This window comes from Pristis pectinata, chromosome 17 (assembly GCF_009764475.1).
Source record: "Pristis pectinata isolate sPriPec2 chromosome 17, sPriPec2.1.pri, whole genome shotgun sequence".
Taxonomy (NCBI): domain Eukaryota; kingdom Metazoa; phylum Chordata; class Chondrichthyes; order Rhinopristiformes; family Pristidae; genus Pristis; species Pristis pectinata.
This window is the reverse complement of record NC_067421.1, coordinates 43,959,485-43,978,892: the sequence shown is the minus strand read 5'-3', so window position 1 is coordinate 43,978,892 and position 19,408 is coordinate 43,959,485. Positions and strand designations below refer to the sequence as shown.

Sequence of the window (19,408 nt, the reverse complement as noted above, 5' to 3'; positions counted from 1 at the left end):
ATCTGCAATTTTTGATTTTTCATTCCAGGATGTTGACTTTGTTTTATTTTTGGACAGGGTGCTCTTACACATGGTGATAGACGTGCCACTGAAACCAGAGATTTGAGCAGGTTTAACTTTGATAACAAGGTAATGTTCTAGTTATCTGGGCAAGGAGTAGTGGGATTTTACAGTTGTTCATTTTAACTTTTAACAACTTATTTTGTATTTAGTCACTTTTATCTAAGTTACTGTGTGCTTTGCTTGCTTCAAAATTGGAATATAAGAAATGACATTGTCACAGTAATGGGAATGGAGCAAAAAAAGTATGCTGTAATACTGAGATTGAGCCTCATTGTGAATAAAGTAACATTTTGCATGCATATCGCTCGTGCTTTTAACTAGCTTCCAGAATTATAATGTGATGATGGACTGTTTGACACTTCTACAGTATGGCAGGAACGCCCTAGAAATTGTAATGAAGTCCATTGTGAATCTGGACAGTCCACTGGTGTCATCACCTAAAGACTACATTGGGGAATTCTTCAAAGGTACAGTGCAGATTCCTATTTAACTTTTATCAGTTTGGGTCAGTTGTAATGAACTCTGTTTTTCTTAGTTTAAGATATTTACTGCGCAGTTGTAGTCACCCAAGTAACTGGTTTTACCTGTGGCAATTTTAATAAAATTGTTTATTTTTTTTCATGCCTGTGTTGCCCTTTATTTGAGATTGCTGCATCCTTGGTTCACTGATAGCATTCTAACTCTGAATTAGAAAGCTGTGGGTTCACACTTCACAGCAGGGAGTTTGAACAAACAGTCTTAATTTAGGCTTCACTAGAAGTAGTGAGGAATCCTTGCATTGTTGGATGAAACATACTCACTCCTGTCTGCCTTTTTGGACAAATATGAAAGATCCTCACGCACAAGTTAAAGAAAAGGAAGTTTTCCAGTACCCTGTCAACATTGAACTCATTTGTGCTTACATGAATGAACTCAAATTGATTGCCAGATTTTATTTCACCATAATGACAGTTGGGCTTCAAACAAAAAGTACTTAACTGTGTGAAATGTACTGATTAAAGGTTTTTAGTTAAGAAGTCTGACTTGCTACCAAATTTACATGGTCACTTTTCAGTTCAGAAGAGGGAGCCACATCATCTTTCAACATTTCATATAGTCTTGTCAATGCTCTTTTAATGTATGGTATGTTATCCAACCATACCATGTACAGTGTAAGTTTGTATTTTTTTCCATAAAGTACAGTTAAATTAGGTCATCTGAATCAGAGTACATTGAGGAAGGCAACATTCTACCCTAGTGGTGTCTACTATTCCCAATCCTCTCTGCATCTTCTCCTTTCTGATGCTATGTTAGTTTAAACCCTTCCCACTCCACCCAAATCCTGTTGAGGTAGAACTCACCCATTTTTAAAAACAGTTCCTTCCTCCATCAAGGTAATACCCATAAATTAATCTACCTCTCCTGTCAAGATTACATTATCTTCTCTACCTATTGAATCTATGGCTGCAGGACCTTGACCCTTCAAGTTATAGATTCCTCTTCATCCCACCCCACAGAATATCCTGCATCCTCTGTAACATCCCTTATTCTGATGACGGGGAAGCAAGGCACTGTGTAGGATTCTTGTGATAGTTGCAAAAATATCTGCCTGTCCTCCTCTCAATCAAATTCTCAGACTACTGCACTGTGTCATTGATTTCCATCCTCAGAGTTAGTTTTTTGTTCCACACTTCTGTGTTCTGACCTACAGGGTGTCATCACCAATATGAGCACCAATTTAGAGTGGCATGCACTCTGAAGTACTTGTTACTTTTATGGATGGCTACACACTGATTATTCTGAACTCTGAGGCTGCAGGGTAACAGCCTCCTGGAACATTTGATTGGGAAAACCATTGGCCTGCTTTATGAAGTGATTCCAATTGCCCTCAGACTCAAAAGCCTTGAGTTGGAGTAGCTGTAGGTACTTCATCCACAGATGTCCCCAAGGATGCATGGTGTCCTGAATTTCCCAGGTGACACAGCAACTTTGTTCTCAGTAGATTTCAGCTGCCCACATTATTTCAGAAGTCTTGTATTTTTCATGTCATTTTTGATGCTCTTATTAATTTGTTAACCTCGTTAAGGTACCCTTACGTTTATTTTTATCTTTGTTTTTGTTCTGGTTCCACTTAGTGCCCTAGTTTAGAGAAAAATATTTTTAGAAAATACTCTACAGTGGATACTACCTGCATGCTATCCTTTGTCACACATGAATTTTGATATTTAACCCTGGATGGATCCCTCTCTGTTGAGCTCTTGCACCCAATGTCCGCAGTTCCTGATTCCACTTGGGTCCTTGGCTTTGGCTAGGTCTCGTTTGCTGCTCTTGCTAGTTTGATCAGGTCTGCCTCATTGTGCTCGCTCTGGTTCTGGTCACCACTCTTGTACCCTGTGTCATTCTGGCTGCTGTTGTGGATCTATTCCCCCTTGGTGACTTTGAGGTAGTGGTGATGGATCATTAAGATTAATGATATTGTATGGGACCAGAGTTGTTTATTGGTCATCTTGTCCAATGTGGAAGGTCTAAAGATGCCAATGAATTGGCAGTCATGCCTCTTTCTGGTGCTAATTCACACATTTCCTGCTTGATTTAGTTTTAGAACTTGAGTTCTGACTTGTTCAACCAAGGCAGTATCCACCGTACTATAAGACATAACTTGTGTTTCTACTTTTAAAACTTGTGATGGATTATGTTCTAACCCAACAAGTAACACTTAACATCTGAACTTGTCAAAGTGGGTAGATGGGCTTAGAATTAATGTAAGATCTGAAGTGGTGCATCTCCACCAACTCAACTATTATTCAACCTCAAATTGAGTTCTTTTAGGTTTGAACTCTCTCCAACATGGTGTAGAATTACTTGTTGTCTAGTAGTTGGCTTTACTTGGATTTTGGGACAGCTTCACCACCAAAGGGTGCTTATTTTTTGTTTTTGTTTCTGATGAGCTCATTCCATTTAACGTGGCCTGTGCTTTTGTGCCTCTAGATGTTCGACAGGGATTAATAGGTGTGGGTTTAATAAATATGGAAGACCGTTCGGGACTGCTCACACTAGATAAAGGTAATGTTTAGGTTAGAAATTGAACTCATTACTTGTGTTTCTGTGATCTAGATTCCCTTGGCTGATGATGTGATTATTCCATTTCAGATTACAATAATATTGGCAAGTTCCTAAATCGAATTCTTGGTATGGAGGTGCACCAACAGAATGCACTGTTCCAGTACTTTTCAGACACTTTAAGTGCTGTCATTCAAAATGCTAAAAAAAATGGAAGATATGATATGGGAATTTTAGGTAAGTCCTTGGTTTTATATTGTCCTCATTACAAGTTTATTATTCAACACTTACAGATTTGCATTTGTTTTTGGACAGATCTGGGTTCTGGGGATGAGAAAGTGAAGAAGCTAGAAGTTAAAAAATTCCTTACTCCAGGATATTCCGTATCGGGGCATGTTGAACTGTATACTGTAAGTGGCTGACCTTTTGGTGAAGTGGTTTGTATCTTCTATCTTTGGTTGTTTTGTTTTCCTTTTAACCTAGACCACCTTACCCAACATACAATTTAAAGGCTCTTTGAAGCTTGTCCTTGTATAAGGTCCATGTGCATGCTGCCAAAGGGGATTACTGGACAACCATCAGGAGTTGAAGCCTTGGGTAACTCAACCTCCCAGCTCTGGATTCTGAGACCATTTGTAACTCACTACTGCTTATTCTGGAATCAGTATTGAACGTGAATTAAACCTGAGGTCTACCAGATTAAAAACTTGGCTATTTACTGGTTTCTCCCAATGGGAGTTTCCAATTCACAATCAGTAATGTGCAGCTGAGGCACATGGTTATCAAAAATGTCATTGAAGATGACATTAAAGTTTCAAATGTCTAATAGAACTTGTAGAAGTTTGATATACTACAGTTTTGCTTTATGGCTGTAAGGGGATGTTTTAACAAAATATGTATTTTTTGTAGATAAGTGTTGAAAGAGGTATGTCCTGGGAAGAAGCTACAAAGATTTGGGCAGAGCAAATGGGAACAGATGATGGCTTCTATCTGTCAATGCAGGTACACAAAGAGAAAGAAATGGAAGTGCATGCTGCAACGTATGTTCCCAGGCACACGTTGTTCCTTAGATTCCTACTCTACATTATTATAATAAGACTTATCCTTTAAGCTGGAACTGATTAAATTGAACTAAATTATGCACCTCCTTCACCCAAACAAGTAACTCTGTTTCCTCTCCCGATCATGAAAGTGTGAAAACGAGAAGTTTATAGATCGTACAATAAGCCCGCCTAGTTTACTGTTCAGTGGACTATCCAGGATTGATGGAGCCTCCCAGGTTCAGAGACTGTTTCCATTCTTTTTTCTGGTTTTATGTGGACTGCATTTCTGTAGGACTGCAAAGCCAGGATGATGTGACAAAAGATCAAAGCTGCATTCACAGTCTGACTGTAGACTTGGAGATTAACAGCTAAATGACGCAACTTGGATAGAGCAAAATACTGCAGGTGCCGTTGATTCAATAAAATGTGGTTTCTCCAACCTTGGTTGGGTAACAAGGGTGGAGAGAAGATGATTTCAATACTATCCTTGTATAGTAGTCCCATTTATAAAAACAAAATTCCAGTATTTGCACAACTTTCCCACCTCACAGTTCATTTTGGTTAGCACAAACTGTTTGATGTTGAAAGTTGGTTGAACCTAGTTGGGTTTTGAAGATAATGAGAGAAAACTTGAGTTGGAATTTGAATTGTTACAGCAAGAATTCTGGACCCTCCAAAATTTCACCACCATCCTACAGGTACACGTGTTTCTCAGTCTGACCAACGCTGGCTGCCATCATTTGATAAGAAATCATTCAGACCATACAGACACCCTTTTCAATAGGAGAAAAGCCTTGTCATTCTAGCGTAGTTAATTTTCTAGTTGATGCAAAGTGTGCTGACGTTCTGAGTGAGATGTGTGAGCAGTAACAGTAGAAAGTTTTTTTACAAGTTGAATAATTTTTAGGAATATCAGCTTTTCATATCAGGACCATTTTATCAAAAATATCTGAACAAAATTCCAATTTGGGCTTAAGTAACAAGCAAAATCCATTCCTAACTGTAAGGCAAAGGAGGTGATTAGACATAAACACGAGTGCCTAATCACCGCCCTATGCTGTTCAACCATGTGACCATTGACAAGTCCCCACCAACGTTCCAGGTGGCACCCATGATAAGAATGTGAGAAACCGCAAGAGTAAGGCTACTCCACCCTTCCAGTCTGCTCTATCATTCACTGATCCAATCTTAACTTCAATGTTTTCCTGCTCTCTCTCATATCCCCCAATTCCCTTATAGTTCAAATATCTGTCAATCTCTGCCTTGGCAGCTCTGGATAGAGTCACAAACCTTATCAGGGAAGAAATTCCTGCCTGTCTTGATCTTAAATGAGTAAATCCTCCTTCTGAAACTATGCCCCCTATCTCTAAGTACCCACATTAATCCTCCCTGCATTTACCCCATCAATCCCTTCAGAACTGTGTGTTTTTCAATATGATCGCCTCTCATTATTTTAATACTTCAGTGAGTCCAACCTGCTCAACCTCTCTTCTTGCATCAAGAATCCCAGGAATCAACCCAGTGAATCTTATCTGCACTGACTCCAATGTAGGTATATTCTTCCTAAAATACCAAGACCAAAAGTGTACACAATACTCAATACATCAGATGCGGTCTTGCCAGAAACTTGTAAAGATTAGAAATTTGACTGGACCATGCACATAAATGTTGTGGCTGTCAGGGACTGTGTATTCTCAAATGATTCATCTCTTAACATTTGAGCCTTCATGTTGTCTGCAAGGCACAAGTCTGTCATGTAATAGATTATTCTCCACTTGCTTGTCTGAGTGTGACTCTAATCCATACTCAAAAGCAAGGCACACACTAGTACTTTATCTGTGCCTATGCTGTTATGATTCTGTTCTAAACATTCAGTCCCTTCATTACAGATGCACCATGCTGTGTCTTGTATCTGCAACAAAATGTACACCACAGAACAGGCAGCATCTGTAGGAAGAGAAGCAATTAATGTTTCTGGTCGATGATTAGAACTTGATGGCTTGTCATCAACTTGAAACTGTAACTCTGTTTCTCTCTCCTCATAGACATCCGTGTTCCATTTTAATTTTGGATGTCCTGTATCCTCACTTTATTTTACTTTTTCTTTACAAAGTGTACTGCAGCAACCTGCCCAAGCTTTAGCAGCACCTCCTCCATCGAAGGCAAGAGTTCCAGGCACAAGGGAAGAGCACCAGCTGCAGGTTACCCTCCCAAATATCACATCATGTTGACTTGGAAATGTGCCATCATTCCTTCATTGTCACTGCACCTGAATCCTGGAACTCCTGATCCAATAACACCAAAAGCACTGTTACCTCATGGACTGCAGAGTTTTAAAAATGTGACTCACCACCACCTTGGGCAGTTAAGAATGAGAAGTAAATGTTTGTTGGCCCACGTACTATTTATGAATAATTTTATTTTACATTCCTTTTGTAGGAACAAAAGTGGTTACAGTCACGGGGGACCTTTTGACGGTGACATTTTCTGCTTTAGTTAGGACTGATTCTTGTGCAGACATTTCCAAATGCAGACTGGTGCTCAGTTTCTCCTTGTGTAAGATTCTGTCCTTGGAGAACTACACCTACAACATAAACATTGAATCTTCACCACTGAACTCAATTAAACTCAAAGCATCAACTTAAGTACAAGAATTTTAGTGTGATGTCCCACAGCAAAAGCTATTGAACTACTATATAAGACATAAGTACATGACCAAGTACAAATTAGGGTGTATTGGAATTATTTGGACGTTAGGGCCGAGAATTAGAGTGAAGAGAAATGGTTGGAGACCCATTCATACTCACTGGGTAGTGAATTTTTCATCACCAAGCCCCTCAATGTTGTTGGGACAATGCCAAAGTTAATGTAGCTAACACTAGAAAACAGGGAAATCATTCCCAACTCCAACGCTGAAGCAAGCTCCTCATTATCATACAAAATTATTGGTACTTCATGGGTTTATAAACACCTGGCACAAAATGCCACCAGTCAAAATGGTCATTGCTACTGTGAATTTAGAGGGATTTTGTGCTCTTTCACAGGTTTGACCATGTGAACCTCTGCTGCCAAACCAATGTGATAAAGGACAACAGTTTTGCTGTAAAACCCTTGTTAATAGGCTGCTCTGCTCAATTCACTGTCAACAAATAGCAGTGTGTTTTTATGACAGAACTGTTGTTTGCTTTCCCTCTACCTCCAAAACTTGATCCTGCTCTGGGCAAGAAAGATCCAATCTCATTAATTTATATAACATTTTCCCTTTTTGGAATGTTCACCCTATTGGGCATTTCTGGAAAGTGGTGCTAATATTCTTTAAGTTCTGAGACGTCACACAGTTGTGTAGGCTTTATTAAATGATCACATTTGTGAATATCTTCTGTATTTGTGTACACCCACATCCCTAAGCGACTCAGAAAAGATCACCATATCCAATTGACAGTTTATCACATATTGCATCATTCCCTCCACAATCCTGGTAATTTCTGGCAGAAATCCCATCTCAGAATTCAAAAAACAAATTAAGAAATTGTGTTAAAAGGTAACCTTTTAACTTGGAGATTTCGTTTTGTATGTTTGCAGTGAAATGGAAGAGCATTGTACTGTGAGTAACTAACATTTTAAGTTGCAAATTTAATTGTGTCTTTTGTTCTAGATAAGAAATAATAAAAAGACAGCAATCCTTGTCAAGGAAGTTAACAATAAGAAGAGACTGTTCATGATGTACAGACCAAATACTGGCAAACAGCTTAAGCTGGAGAACTATATTGACCTAAAAAAGAAGTACAAAAAGGTGAAGGAAAATTTACTAACCAAATTTGGCAATCTGTGGATGTGCTGGAGTTATGACACAATATTGAGCTTGCTCTGGAATAAATTGTTTCCTCAGGCAGCACAGTTGGACCTGCCTCAGAGACGCTGGTTTAATCCTGTTGATGAGTGCCGTCAGGTTTCTTCCCTGCAATGGTTGGTGTGGATGTGGAGCGCTAACTGGCCTGTTCCCATGCTGTACGATTGACGCATCCCAAGGAAGGTCCATTGGCTACTTTAAATTACCCCTAGTGTAGGTGGTGGCAGGAAATTGGGGGGGGGGGGGGGGGGGGGGGGGGCGGTGGGAGGTAGTTGTGCATGAAGGAGAGCAGATTTGTCAGGAGTAAGCTGGGAGTGTTCTGAGACGCAGTAAGACTCGATGAACCCAGAGAGGCCTCCCATGTTGTGAGAAATAATGTGGGCCTGGCATTGATGCACCTTGCTGTGTCTTTGCTTTAACTGACGTAAAATGTGTTAATGTTTGTCTGTATCTCTGTTGTACTGTGACTGACTGAAACTGGGACTGGGTGGTGTGATCTTATTAAGCTTCTAACCTCTTGTGACTACCATCACAGGTATCCTCTGGGGAAGCAGAGTCACATTGGGTAGAACAATACAAGTCCTCTGCAGACACATGTACTCATGCATATTGGTTAGTATGATCATTAAAAATGTTTTAAAATTTGTACTATTTTGTGCTGGATGTTTCAAATCACCTTGATATCTTTTATCTCTTTTTGCATCCTATGGTCCCATCTTCAGCTTCCCTCCTATCCCAATTGTTGAATGTGTAAATGCTTCAATTCTGTCGGTATCTTCTTAACTCCTTGTTTGAATTTTTCCCTTTGAATTTGCACCTGTAACAGCAGTATAAGTCGTAGCTGAAGTCTCAGGCGACAGTTCCAGTGACTTTGTCAACTTATGTAGCTCTTGACATGGTTAACTGTACTCCCTTTCCTCATCTGTTTAGCTCACTAGGATAGTCATTCTTGCTCATCCATTCAATCAGAACATCATTAACTGGCTTCTCTCCCTGCCCCCCCCCCCTTCTCCAAAACACTTAATTGTAGAGTTCTCCAATGAACTGTCACCAGTCCCCTCAATTTATCCATATTAATCTATTGGCATTATAATCTTAAGGTCAATTCTGTTGCTCCATTGCCTTTGTTCTCTCCCTGCTCTTCTATCATGCTCTTCGAAGAGTTGCAATGTCCTTTTAGGTTCTGGGAACAACAAAGCTACCATTGTTAACTCTTGCCCCACAAATACCCCCTCTCTCTGATTGCCCTCTGCTGTTTACCCTGAGCCTGCACCCTGCCACTGCTGACTGTGACTTTAATAATTTCTGACTTGCATATGAAAACTCTCTATTACTAAACTTCCCATTTCTTTCTCCTCCTTCAGTCTACCTCAGTCCATTCATTTCCTGAAGCCTGTTTCTTCAGCTCGTGTTCACTTTTTTATTCTTCCATGAACTTTGGCCTATTTTTCTATTCAGTCTATGATTTAAATGGATGTATCATGGATGATGTGGGATCTTCTCTTCAAGACTGTTTTTAGTACATAGTTTGGTATTTTTTCCTTCTCTAATCCTGAGTAAAATTGAGACATTCCTTGATCAAATCTGTGCATTGTTAATTTGTCCACTTCTCTCAACCTCTCAATAAATTTGGATATCTGAAGATAGTTCTTTGCAACATTCAAGTAAAAGGTGATACTTGAGCAACTGATTTGGTTCTCAAATGGAAATGTGCATTGTGTAAATGAGTTTCAATTAACATTCGCTCAAACTCCTGTCTCTCAGTGAAGTAGTTTTGTAGAATCTTTGGCTGGTGTGGATACCTGAGTAGCAGCAAACTCGAGCTCAATGTTTTACTGCGGCAAGAGGAAGTTAGAGGCACCAGTTAGATGTGTAGCACCCAGTGGTCTCTGTCTAGGCATTTATAGACAGCTGGACACTGATTTCCAGTTTACTTTTTTAAAAAAAAGTAAATGTTGGAGTTTAAATTGTTGCTGCAGTGAAACTGGGCACCTTTTAAAATGCTGCCACCTGGTGAAACAAAATATGAATGTCATGCACTGGTTCCTTAATTTAAAAAAATTGATGTCTCTCGAGCCCAGTACTGTGTAACTTGTAGAACCCTCACTTCCAACATGGTCTTTATGCAGAGACCAGAATAATGTGGAAAACAAAGTCATCAGAAGGTAAATAGAAGCAAGGGTAGGCTGTATGAGCTTCTGAGATTGCTCCTTATTCAAAAAAAGGTTGTGGTTGTTCCTGTACCCTGACCATTGCCCCCACCCAGTTCCCACATGCTTGATTATCTTAGATTTCAAAAATTATGGATACTCAGTAACACAGCATCCATGGCCCTCTGGGACAGAGCAGTCCAAAGATTCACAGCACTCCAGGAGAAAAAAAAATAGGCTCTTGGCATCTACCCCATCAATCCCCCTTGTATGTCTCAATGTGATCAGCTGGCACAATGAGTTATTTCAGAATGTGGTACTTACCAATTACGCACTGAAGTTTAGGTCAAACTTCCTCAAAAGAATGCGCCACTTCCTGAGAATCTACTAAATCCAGACGGCACCGACTCTTAGGCAAGTAAAACCCTTCAGTACACAGTCCAGAACTGAACAAGTGGTTCTGAGTGTGGTTCCACAATGTCAGCAGGACTATCATACTCCCTACTCCAACCACTCCAAATATCGGCCTTAAAATGAAGCAGCTCTGACCTGAAATGTTGATTGTTTCTCTTCCCACAGATGTGGCCTGACCTGCTGAGTATTTCCAACATTTTCTGTTTTGTTCTACAGTTTGTTTGATTGTTTTCCTTTTTTTTACACAAAGGCCTTCACCTTCCCAGTTCCTCCGTTCCAAGCAATGTCCTGGTAAATCTCTTCTGCACTCTTATTGTTACTACGTTCTGTTACCTCCTCAAAGTTCAATTAAATTAAATTAGGCAGCACATTAGTGTAACTCTTACAGTGCCAGTGACCCGGGTTCAATTCCGGCCACTGTCTGTAAGGAGTTTGTACGTTCTCCCCGTGACTACGTGGGTTTCCCCCACATTCCAAAGGCGTACAGGTTAGGAAGTTGTGGGCATGCTCTGTTGGCGCTGGAAGTGTGGTGACACTTGTGGGCTGCCCCCAGAACACTCTACGCAAAAGATGCATTTCACTGTGTGTTTTGATGTACATGTGACTAATAAATCTTATCTGAGATAGGATCTCCCCCAACAAAGCCATACTATGCTTGATTAATCCTTTCCAAGTGTTGATTCATCCTGTCTCTGAATTTTTTCCAATAACTTTCCTACCACTGACATTGGACTCTCAGACCTGTGTTTACCTGGCTTATTGCTGCTGCCCTTGAATAAAGGGGTCCCCTTGCTGTCTTCCAGTCATTTGGTGCTTGCCTATAGCTAGCAAAGATTTAAAAATCTGTCAGGGCCCTAGCAGTCTTCTCCACTAGCAGCCTGGGATACCTCGCATTAGCCCCTGGGGATTTGTCCACCTTTAAGTCTCATAAGACACCCAATACCTCCTGCTTTTTCATGGTCATGTGTTCTTGAATTTTACTGTTCCCCGTCACCTGAATGATCCAGCTACAAATGACATCTTGAGTGTCCTTTAATACTAGATTTAATATTTTGATGACAAGAATACTGAAAAAAAAGTTGATGCTTTAAAAGCATTGAAACCTGTCAGTTGTAGTGTATTCATGGTTAAGGTCAGACCAGAAGTTTGGTTAAAAATCTCAAAACTGCAGATGTTGGAAATCTTCAATAAAACAGAAAATGCTTGGGGGCATCCAACAGGCCAGTCAGCATCTGTTCCCCAGATCGAATCAAGAGCCTGTTTCTCATCACCTGACCAGAATACTTCCAGCATTTTCTGGTTTTATTTTGGGGGAAAATTAATTTCTTTTATCTTTAATTTTTATTAGCATGCTTTTTGTTGCCGGTTTTCAAATTTCAGAGATATTCTTTTCCTGGCTTTCTCACTTTAATTGTTTTTTTCCTTGGCATAACTTCTGTTTACAAGGCTTGTGATAATTGGATCATTATTCATTTAGTGTGGTTGTATAAGAAATGAGAATTTAGATCCAGGCCCCATATGTTGATAGGTGTTGGCTAAATATCAGTCATCTTGATTAATTGTATCATGAATTTATCAGTATTGTAATTCTTTCTGTGTTAGTGCACAGTACAGGTGCTTCAGCCCACAATGTTGTGCTGACATTTTATCCTGCTCTAAGATCTACGGAACCCTTCCCTCCCACATAGCCCTCCCCCCCATTCTTCTATCATTCATGTGTCTATCTGAGAGTCTCTTAATGTCTCTAACACTCCAGGGAAGAAAGTCTCAGACTATCCTTTTAACTCAAGCCCTCAACCCTAATGTCCCTAATGTATCTACCCCCACAACCTCTGCAGGCAGTGCGTTCCACGCACCCACCACCCTCTGTGTGTAAAAGAAACTTTACCCCTGACATCCCCCTTACACCTTCCTCTAATCACCTTACCTTCCTCTAATCACCTTAAAATTATGCCCCCTCACGTTAGCCATTGTCACCCTGGGAAAAAGGTCTCTGACTGTCCACTTGATCTATGCCTCTTATCATCTTGTACACCTCTATCAAGTCACCTCTCACCCTCCTCCTCTCCAAAGAGAAAAGCCCTAGCTCCCTTAGTCTCTCCTCATAATCCATACTCTCCAATCCAGGTAACATCCTGGTAAATCTCCTCTGCACCCTCTCTAAAGCTTCCACATCCTTCCTATAATGAGACGACCAGAACTGAACACAATACTCCAAGTGTGGTCGAACCAGAGTTCTGTAGAGCTGCAACATCACCTTGTGGCCCTTAAACTCAATACCCCGACTAATGAAGGCCAACACGCATACACCTTCTTAACAACCCTATCGACTTGTGCAGCAACCTTGAGGGATCTATGGATGTGGACCCTATGATCCCTCTGTTCCTCCACACTGCTAAGAATCCTGCCATTAACCTTGTATTCTGCCTTCAGATTTGATCTCCCAAAGTGGATCACTTCACACTTATCCAGGTTGAACTCCATCTGCCACTTCTCAGCCCAGCTCTGCATTCTATCAATATCCTGTTGTAATCTACCTGGTGGGGGGAAGATGTCTAGTCCATTCTCCTGAAGAACAGGATTCATTGTATTGGTGCAGTGTATGTGCCATCAGGAGATGAGCCATGGTGAACTTCAGCTCTAGAGGTGCCTTTTGTGGCTAATAGCCTTTCAGGAACAGAACTGATCATTATTTTGCTTTATCTTAATAGGCGTGGAAACTGCAAAAAAGTGAGCCTGGGAATGATTTGTGAAGTTGGTCTGCGGTGCCGCACTTACCACGTCCTCTGTGGCTCAGTTCTTAGTGTGTGGACTAAAGTGGAGGGTGTCTTGGCCTCAGTAAGTGGGACGAATGTAAAAATGCAGATTGTGCGGTTGAAAACTGAAGATGGGCAAAGGATTGTAGGTGAGTTTGTGCAATGGATTAATACTTTACTGAAAGTGTTTCAGTCATAATGCTGTTAGTTATTTGAAGAAAAGTGGACCTTCCAATCCAAGTTTGCATTTAAATAGTTCCTGGTCATTCTCATCCAACAAGTCACGGTGGATACTTAGCAGTTCTGTATTTGGGCAGATGACAGGCTGTTCGAGACCAAAAGGAGGCTGCAGATGCTGGAATCTGGAACAAAAAGCAGAGCGCTAGAGGGACTCGGTGGGTCAGGCAGCATCTATTGAGACAAAGTGTAAACTGGTGTTTCAGGTCAAAGTCCTGCACCAGTCCGTAGAATTCTGTGCAGTGATTCAAACAAAACTAATAATTCCCTTTGCTCCAGATTCCAGTCTTTGCAATCTCATGTGTCTCTAATAATTCAATTGAGAACCTAGCTCAGTACAGCACTGAGAATTGAACAATGGGCAAATAAGTATCGGGTTAGATCAGGGAGAGACATGAATCTGCTACAAAACTGAAGTCAGTGCAAGGGTAATGTAAAGAAGGACATAGGTATCTAGAGAGACAGATGTGGTGGCAAGCTGTGTGGCTGGGTTGATAATTGAATACTGTCTGTCTTCATTAATGGGGGAAGAGGTGGTGCTGCTAATGCCTCTAAAGCTGGAATAAATTGAGAAGACAGTTGAAAAGGCATTTGTGGGCAGCGAATTAAAAACCAAAAGGTTTACAGAACCTTCATTTAAAAAAAACTGGCTGTGGTCCAGGTGGAGTGTTCTGTTTTCTTACCATCCTTCAGGGTGGGTGTCAAGGCCCTGGTGCAGAAGATGTTTATTACAATGGTTCCAAGATAGGAAAGCACATAGAGAGATTCGACAATACTGGCACTGTTCCCCCTATAGTAGAGTACAGTGAGTGCAGCTTGGGCACATCATTCAAAACCATTCATGGTTTTGACACTAGATTAATGGGAACTGTTTCTAGTAGTAGGAGGCTCAAAAGAGTGATTTAGTGTAAGTGGCAGAAGAGCCAGAGCCTTGGTGAGGGAAAACTGTGCAGGGTGTGGTCTGTAACACCCCGTCTAAAAGAGCAGTGAAAAGTCAATTCAGTCGGCACTCGAAGGGGAAGGAGGTAACACTGGAGGAGAAAATTGACAGGCAAATGGAGTGAATTGGTTAGATCCTTTGAAGAGGTAGTCATTTAGCCAGTAGTTCATTTACTGTCTGTGTTGTTGTTGTTCCATGACTTGAATACCCAGCAAGTACCCAAGCAGAGCTTAGTTATCATCTGATGGTCAGCAACACATCTGACATTTTTAGCACGTGCATTTTCTGGAATTTAGTTCATTCTTGACTTTGAGGGACAAAACTCCCTTGTCCCTGCTGACCAAGCATCACTTCACCATTGATTCCCATCAGGAGTTGCCCCTATATTAGCAGGATATGCTCAAAGCTTGCATTTGTAACATCAGCACTATAAGATTGGGATTCCTACATTCTACTTTGCTGCATTTTGTCTACTTTATAGGAAGTGAAGTTCAGTATGAAGGTAAGATTTGCTCTTGGAATGGTTTGCAAGTATGTTTGTTACAAGAGTCTACTTAAGCTGATGTTGAAGAACATGGGAAACACCGGGCCACTCCTGCTCCAGTCTAATTTCATGGCTGATCTTTAATCTCCGCATCATGTTACTGATATTGGTAGCGTGATTGACACCATTACTTGACTAAATTTTCATCTGTCCTTTCTGATGCTGATTGGCTTGAGTGAATCCACTCTTCAGTCAGTTCTGAACAATGTTTGTTGATGTTGTTTATCCAGTATTTCTTTGCTATTGTTTTAAGAACCTCTAAGAGTGATGAAAGGTGACCTGGCATTTGCCATGCTTGAAAAGTGCCCAAATCTCCTTGTGTCTGTGTTGTTTCATTTCCAAGCCAACTTTTGATTTGATCATTTTTGATTCTTTGCTTCCTGCATCCTCCCAGTATTAATTTCACCTTGATGGTTGGTACCTTATGCTTATTAATGCGTTACGTGTACAGCTTCCATAAGTATAAAGTAAACCAGCTGGCCCATCCCAGTTTATGCTCCCTGTGTCCCTACCCCCTCTGCCATTGTGCATCAAACTCCACCATAAGAAATAAGAAATGGAATCTGCTGAGGCCATTTGGCCTCTCATGCCTGCCCTGCCATTTAATAAAATTGTGGCTGATATTTTACCACAGTGTTTCCTGCCCTAACCCCATACCCTGGATTCCCTGGAGAGATCAATTACTCTCTTTCTTGAATATACTCGGTGAGTGTCCAGAGCCCTTTTGCATAGAGAATTTCCTAAGATTCACTACTCTCTAAGTTGACGCCTTCTCAGTGCTATCCTGAATGGTCAACTATTTATTTAGAGGCTGTGGTGCCTGGCTATAGACACCGAGTCAGGAGAAGACATCCCTTCATTCACTTTATCAGTGACCATAAGTGTCTTTCAATGAAGTCCCCTCTCAATAATGTGAAGTGTATCAGTTTCATCACCTGCTCCTGGTTTGGGTTAGTGGCATTTTTGTTTGGTGTTCACGAGCATTGCAGAGGTTTCCCTTTGCTGTGTGTCATCCTCGCAGCCCAGATGTGGTTTGCAGAGGCAACACTTTGAGAATTTTGAGAGGATCGGTTCTAAACGAGTGTTCAATTCTTGTAGATCAGGGTACATTGTTCAGTTTCTTTCTCTCCCTGTGGAGGGAGATTTCTCCTCACTGGTCACCTGACAAGTATGGGATCTTGCTGCTTCAGGACTGTGACGGGTTGTCGGCCCAAGAGATCACTGCATCACTTTGCCTCTTGGCATCACCTAGTATTAATGCTTGGATGGTGTGTCTTTGGTCACTTGGGTACAAAACTGGTCGAGGCTTCAGTAACTACATGTCAGGCAGCATCGAGAGCATTCTTCACCACTGATATAGTCATAGTCACAGGTGTTGCTTGATCTGAGGATTTCCAGTGGTGTCTGGTTTTATATATCCACCATCCGCAGTTGCTTTTCACAGGTTATAGTACTGGACTTCTATCCGGAGGCCTGGACTAGTGGTTCATGGACAAAAGTTCAATCACAGCAGATGTGCGATTTGAATTCATTCTGGAATTAAAAATCTGGTAATGGTGTTCATGAAACTTCTGGATTGTCACATTGTCCTTCAGGGAGGGAGAGATGTAACCTTCACCTAGCCTGGCTTGTATGTAAATCCAGAACTACAGCCAAGTTGTTCAGGAGGAGGAGCATCTGGTTCAGTGTTTGAACTTAAAAATCAGTCAAGAAGTGGTTGGGTGTGGTGCACTTAGAAAATGAAGGCTCTGATTTTCAACCATTTAACCTTGATTTTCTAATTTCAACAGGTTTGATCATTCCTCAAAACTGTGTCTCACCATTGATGAACATTCTGTCAACGTCAGACCAGTCACAGCAGCTGGCACTGCAACAGCAACAGATGTGGCAACAGCTGCACCCTCAGAGCATGAGTCACATCAGCAACACATAGTCTTTGGCCATCTGCACTGGGCCTGACCGTACTTGAAAACTGTGATTGACAGCGGTGCAGCACCATGTGACCTTCACTCTTTTCAGGAATTCAGGGTTGTGCTCCAAAGAGATTCCTTGATTAGTGAAGTATTGATGAAAACAGTGACTCTGGGATTGCCTGTAATTAAATCAGAGACAAGTTCTGATTAATAAATGGGTGACGATCGAAGACCTAGACATAGGGACATCTTTACTCTTTTTCTTCTCCACCCCCCCCCCCCCCCCCCAAATCTGTGTCAGTACTTTGTTCTTCTCTGACACTAGCTGCTATAATTTTCCACCTCCCATTTCTGCTGTTCCAGTGATGCAAGGGAGTGTGTGCACTTGCTGCACACCAGTCAGATATTTTGTCTTCAAAATAACTTCCTATGTCCTGTTCTGTAGCATAAGTGAGGGCATTCTGTAACTTGTTACAAGTGTGGGTGCACCGGTGCTGGAGGCATGCTGAAGGTTGCGTTACTCGCTGTACCTACTTAGAATGTTTCATCTTCAATACAAGCTTAGTGGAATTGTAACCCTGTAGAATTTTTCCTGATTCTGGTCTGGGTTTGTTAACCCTGAAGTCTTAAAAGTGAACAACCATTTATTCAGGGTTTGATTATCATGTATATCCTAGTAGCAGGATGTAAATAAGATGCAAAAAAAATTGCAAAAGTCCCAGCCTATTTAAAAAAAAAGAGGCAGTATAATTGAAGATTATGCTGGGAGGAGGGGTCTAATTGCTTTATACAGAAGCTGTTTTGAATATGTTGATATGCTTCCTTTCTCCACAGTATGTAATTTCTGGGTAACTACAAAATGTATGTTCTGTATTTCAGTGTTTAATGGCACAATCTTAAATTATCTGGTGATTTTTTTTATATATTAAAATTCTCAGAACCACTTTAACAGCTCCATCATATTTAATCACTCCCCTATTGGTTACTTGTTTTCTACCTGCAATTTTACCCAACACTTAGTATAGTTTAGACCACATACTTCAACATACTGGAAAGCAGTTTTTAGACGAAAGCTGTAATTTGTGAATCATAATAGAACATTGCAGATGATGGTAATCTTGTGCATGCAAGCATGGCTGGTGTGGGAGGTTTAAATACTGCCACTTGTCAGTCATGAGAAGTATCAAAGCTTATAATTCAAGTTAAGGATGTACATCTTGTACTCTTGTGCTGTACTGATTCACGGTACCTTGGTTGCACGTTCTACATGCTGGTGAAGCCAGTTGCTTAGTCGGGGTGTCAAATGTATGAAGGGAGCCTTTGGAGACAACTGCACTGTGTGCAGTGTCCTTGAGTGCTGTTCACAGTTCAACGCTGTTAAGTATTTAACAGAGTGTCTATATTACTTCAGTTAGTAAAACTTGTACTGTACAAATGTGTATAGTCTCAGCTATGATACCAATACTTTGTTTTGACTATAAATAGTTTCGTCAACTTTATCAGAATAGTGAAGGAAGTTTTGCCATTTCATGCTGGCACAAGTTGCACTACTGAAGATACTCAATTGTTTATAATTGTATATTTAAGTTTAGAATTGTCAACAATAAGTTACTGCAAGGCATGGGGCTCTTGCAGAAAACTATTAATAAATCATATTGTATTAATGGAAACTGGTGTAGAATTTTTAAAAGCTGGGAAGAGTTGTGCATTCTCAATGTTTGTATCCATAGGAAGAACAGTAGGGGTGTGTGTGTGGCTGACTGAACAACGTGATAAAAGGTGCAGTCAAATATTTACTGCAAGCTGGTTGTGTGACAAAATTCTACCTTTATTGGTGTAGTGACAGTGAAGTTGTGTGGGAAATGTCCTCATTCATTCTGATTGTGGGGATGGGGGAGGAAGCAATAGTTGAGGCTTTGATTTTTAATCACTATTTTTCAGGTACTTTGGTCTTTGGCCGTAACTGTCTGTGTGACTGAGGACTGTCTGTCTCTGGGATTTGTATCTTGCCCTGGTTCCTCAGCCATTGAATCTATTTTTCTGGGAATCTGTGGTACTGGTTCTCATTGTAACTCAGGACTTTTGATCTTCATTCTCCACAAGTATGACTGCTAGCTTTTGCCTTTGTAAATGGGGCGTCACAAAATCACTAAGCTTATGTGCAATCCAGTCATTTCTGTTCAACACCGTGGATGCATGTTGAAAATGTCATTTACATAAAATGTTCTATTAACCAAGTTAAGGATATTTGGTCCTGGTAATTCTAAATGTGTCTTTACTCTTCCTGCTTTTTTATGACTTGCAGTTCGGAACTTTATGGTTTAATTTGTTCATGTTGGTCTCAACTGCTGCCTCTCCCAAAATAACCAGAGCATTTCTAAAATAAAGTAAAAGGTATGTTATTAACAGCCAGCAGCTGTCATTTCTACCCTGCTTTCCCAAAATCGTGGGTTAACTGA

At 40.7% G+C, this 19,408-nt stretch overlaps 1 protein-coding gene across 3 annotated transcripts in view; it reads left to right on the top strand.

Annotated features, from left to right (window-relative positions):
- The window catches only part of sbno1 (strawberry notch homolog 1 (Drosophila)), a 103,454-nt gene extending 85,561 nt beyond the window's left edge, over positions 1-17,893 (top strand). For all 3 annotated transcript variants that reach the window (XM_052032017.1, XM_052032015.1, XM_052032016.1), the window contains exons 22-31: positions 58-129; positions 431-530; positions 3,031-3,105; positions 3,193-3,339; positions 3,418-3,512; positions 4,012-4,104; positions 7,801-7,938; positions 8,531-8,607; positions 13,271-13,464; positions 16,827-17,893. In XM_052032017.1, coding sequence (XP_051887977.1) covers positions 58-129; positions 431-530; positions 3,031-3,105; positions 3,193-3,339; positions 3,418-3,512; positions 4,012-4,104; positions 7,801-7,938; positions 8,531-8,607; positions 13,271-13,464; positions 16,827-16,969 — 1,134 coding nt within the window. In that variant the 3' untranslated portion in view covers positions 16,970-17,893. The remainder of the gene's footprint in view (positions 1-57; positions 130-430; positions 531-3,030; positions 3,106-3,192; positions 3,340-3,417; positions 3,513-4,011; positions 4,105-7,800; positions 7,939-8,530; positions 8,608-13,270; positions 13,465-16,826) is intronic.
- The last annotated feature ends 1,515 nt before the right edge of the window (positions 17,894-19,408 follow it).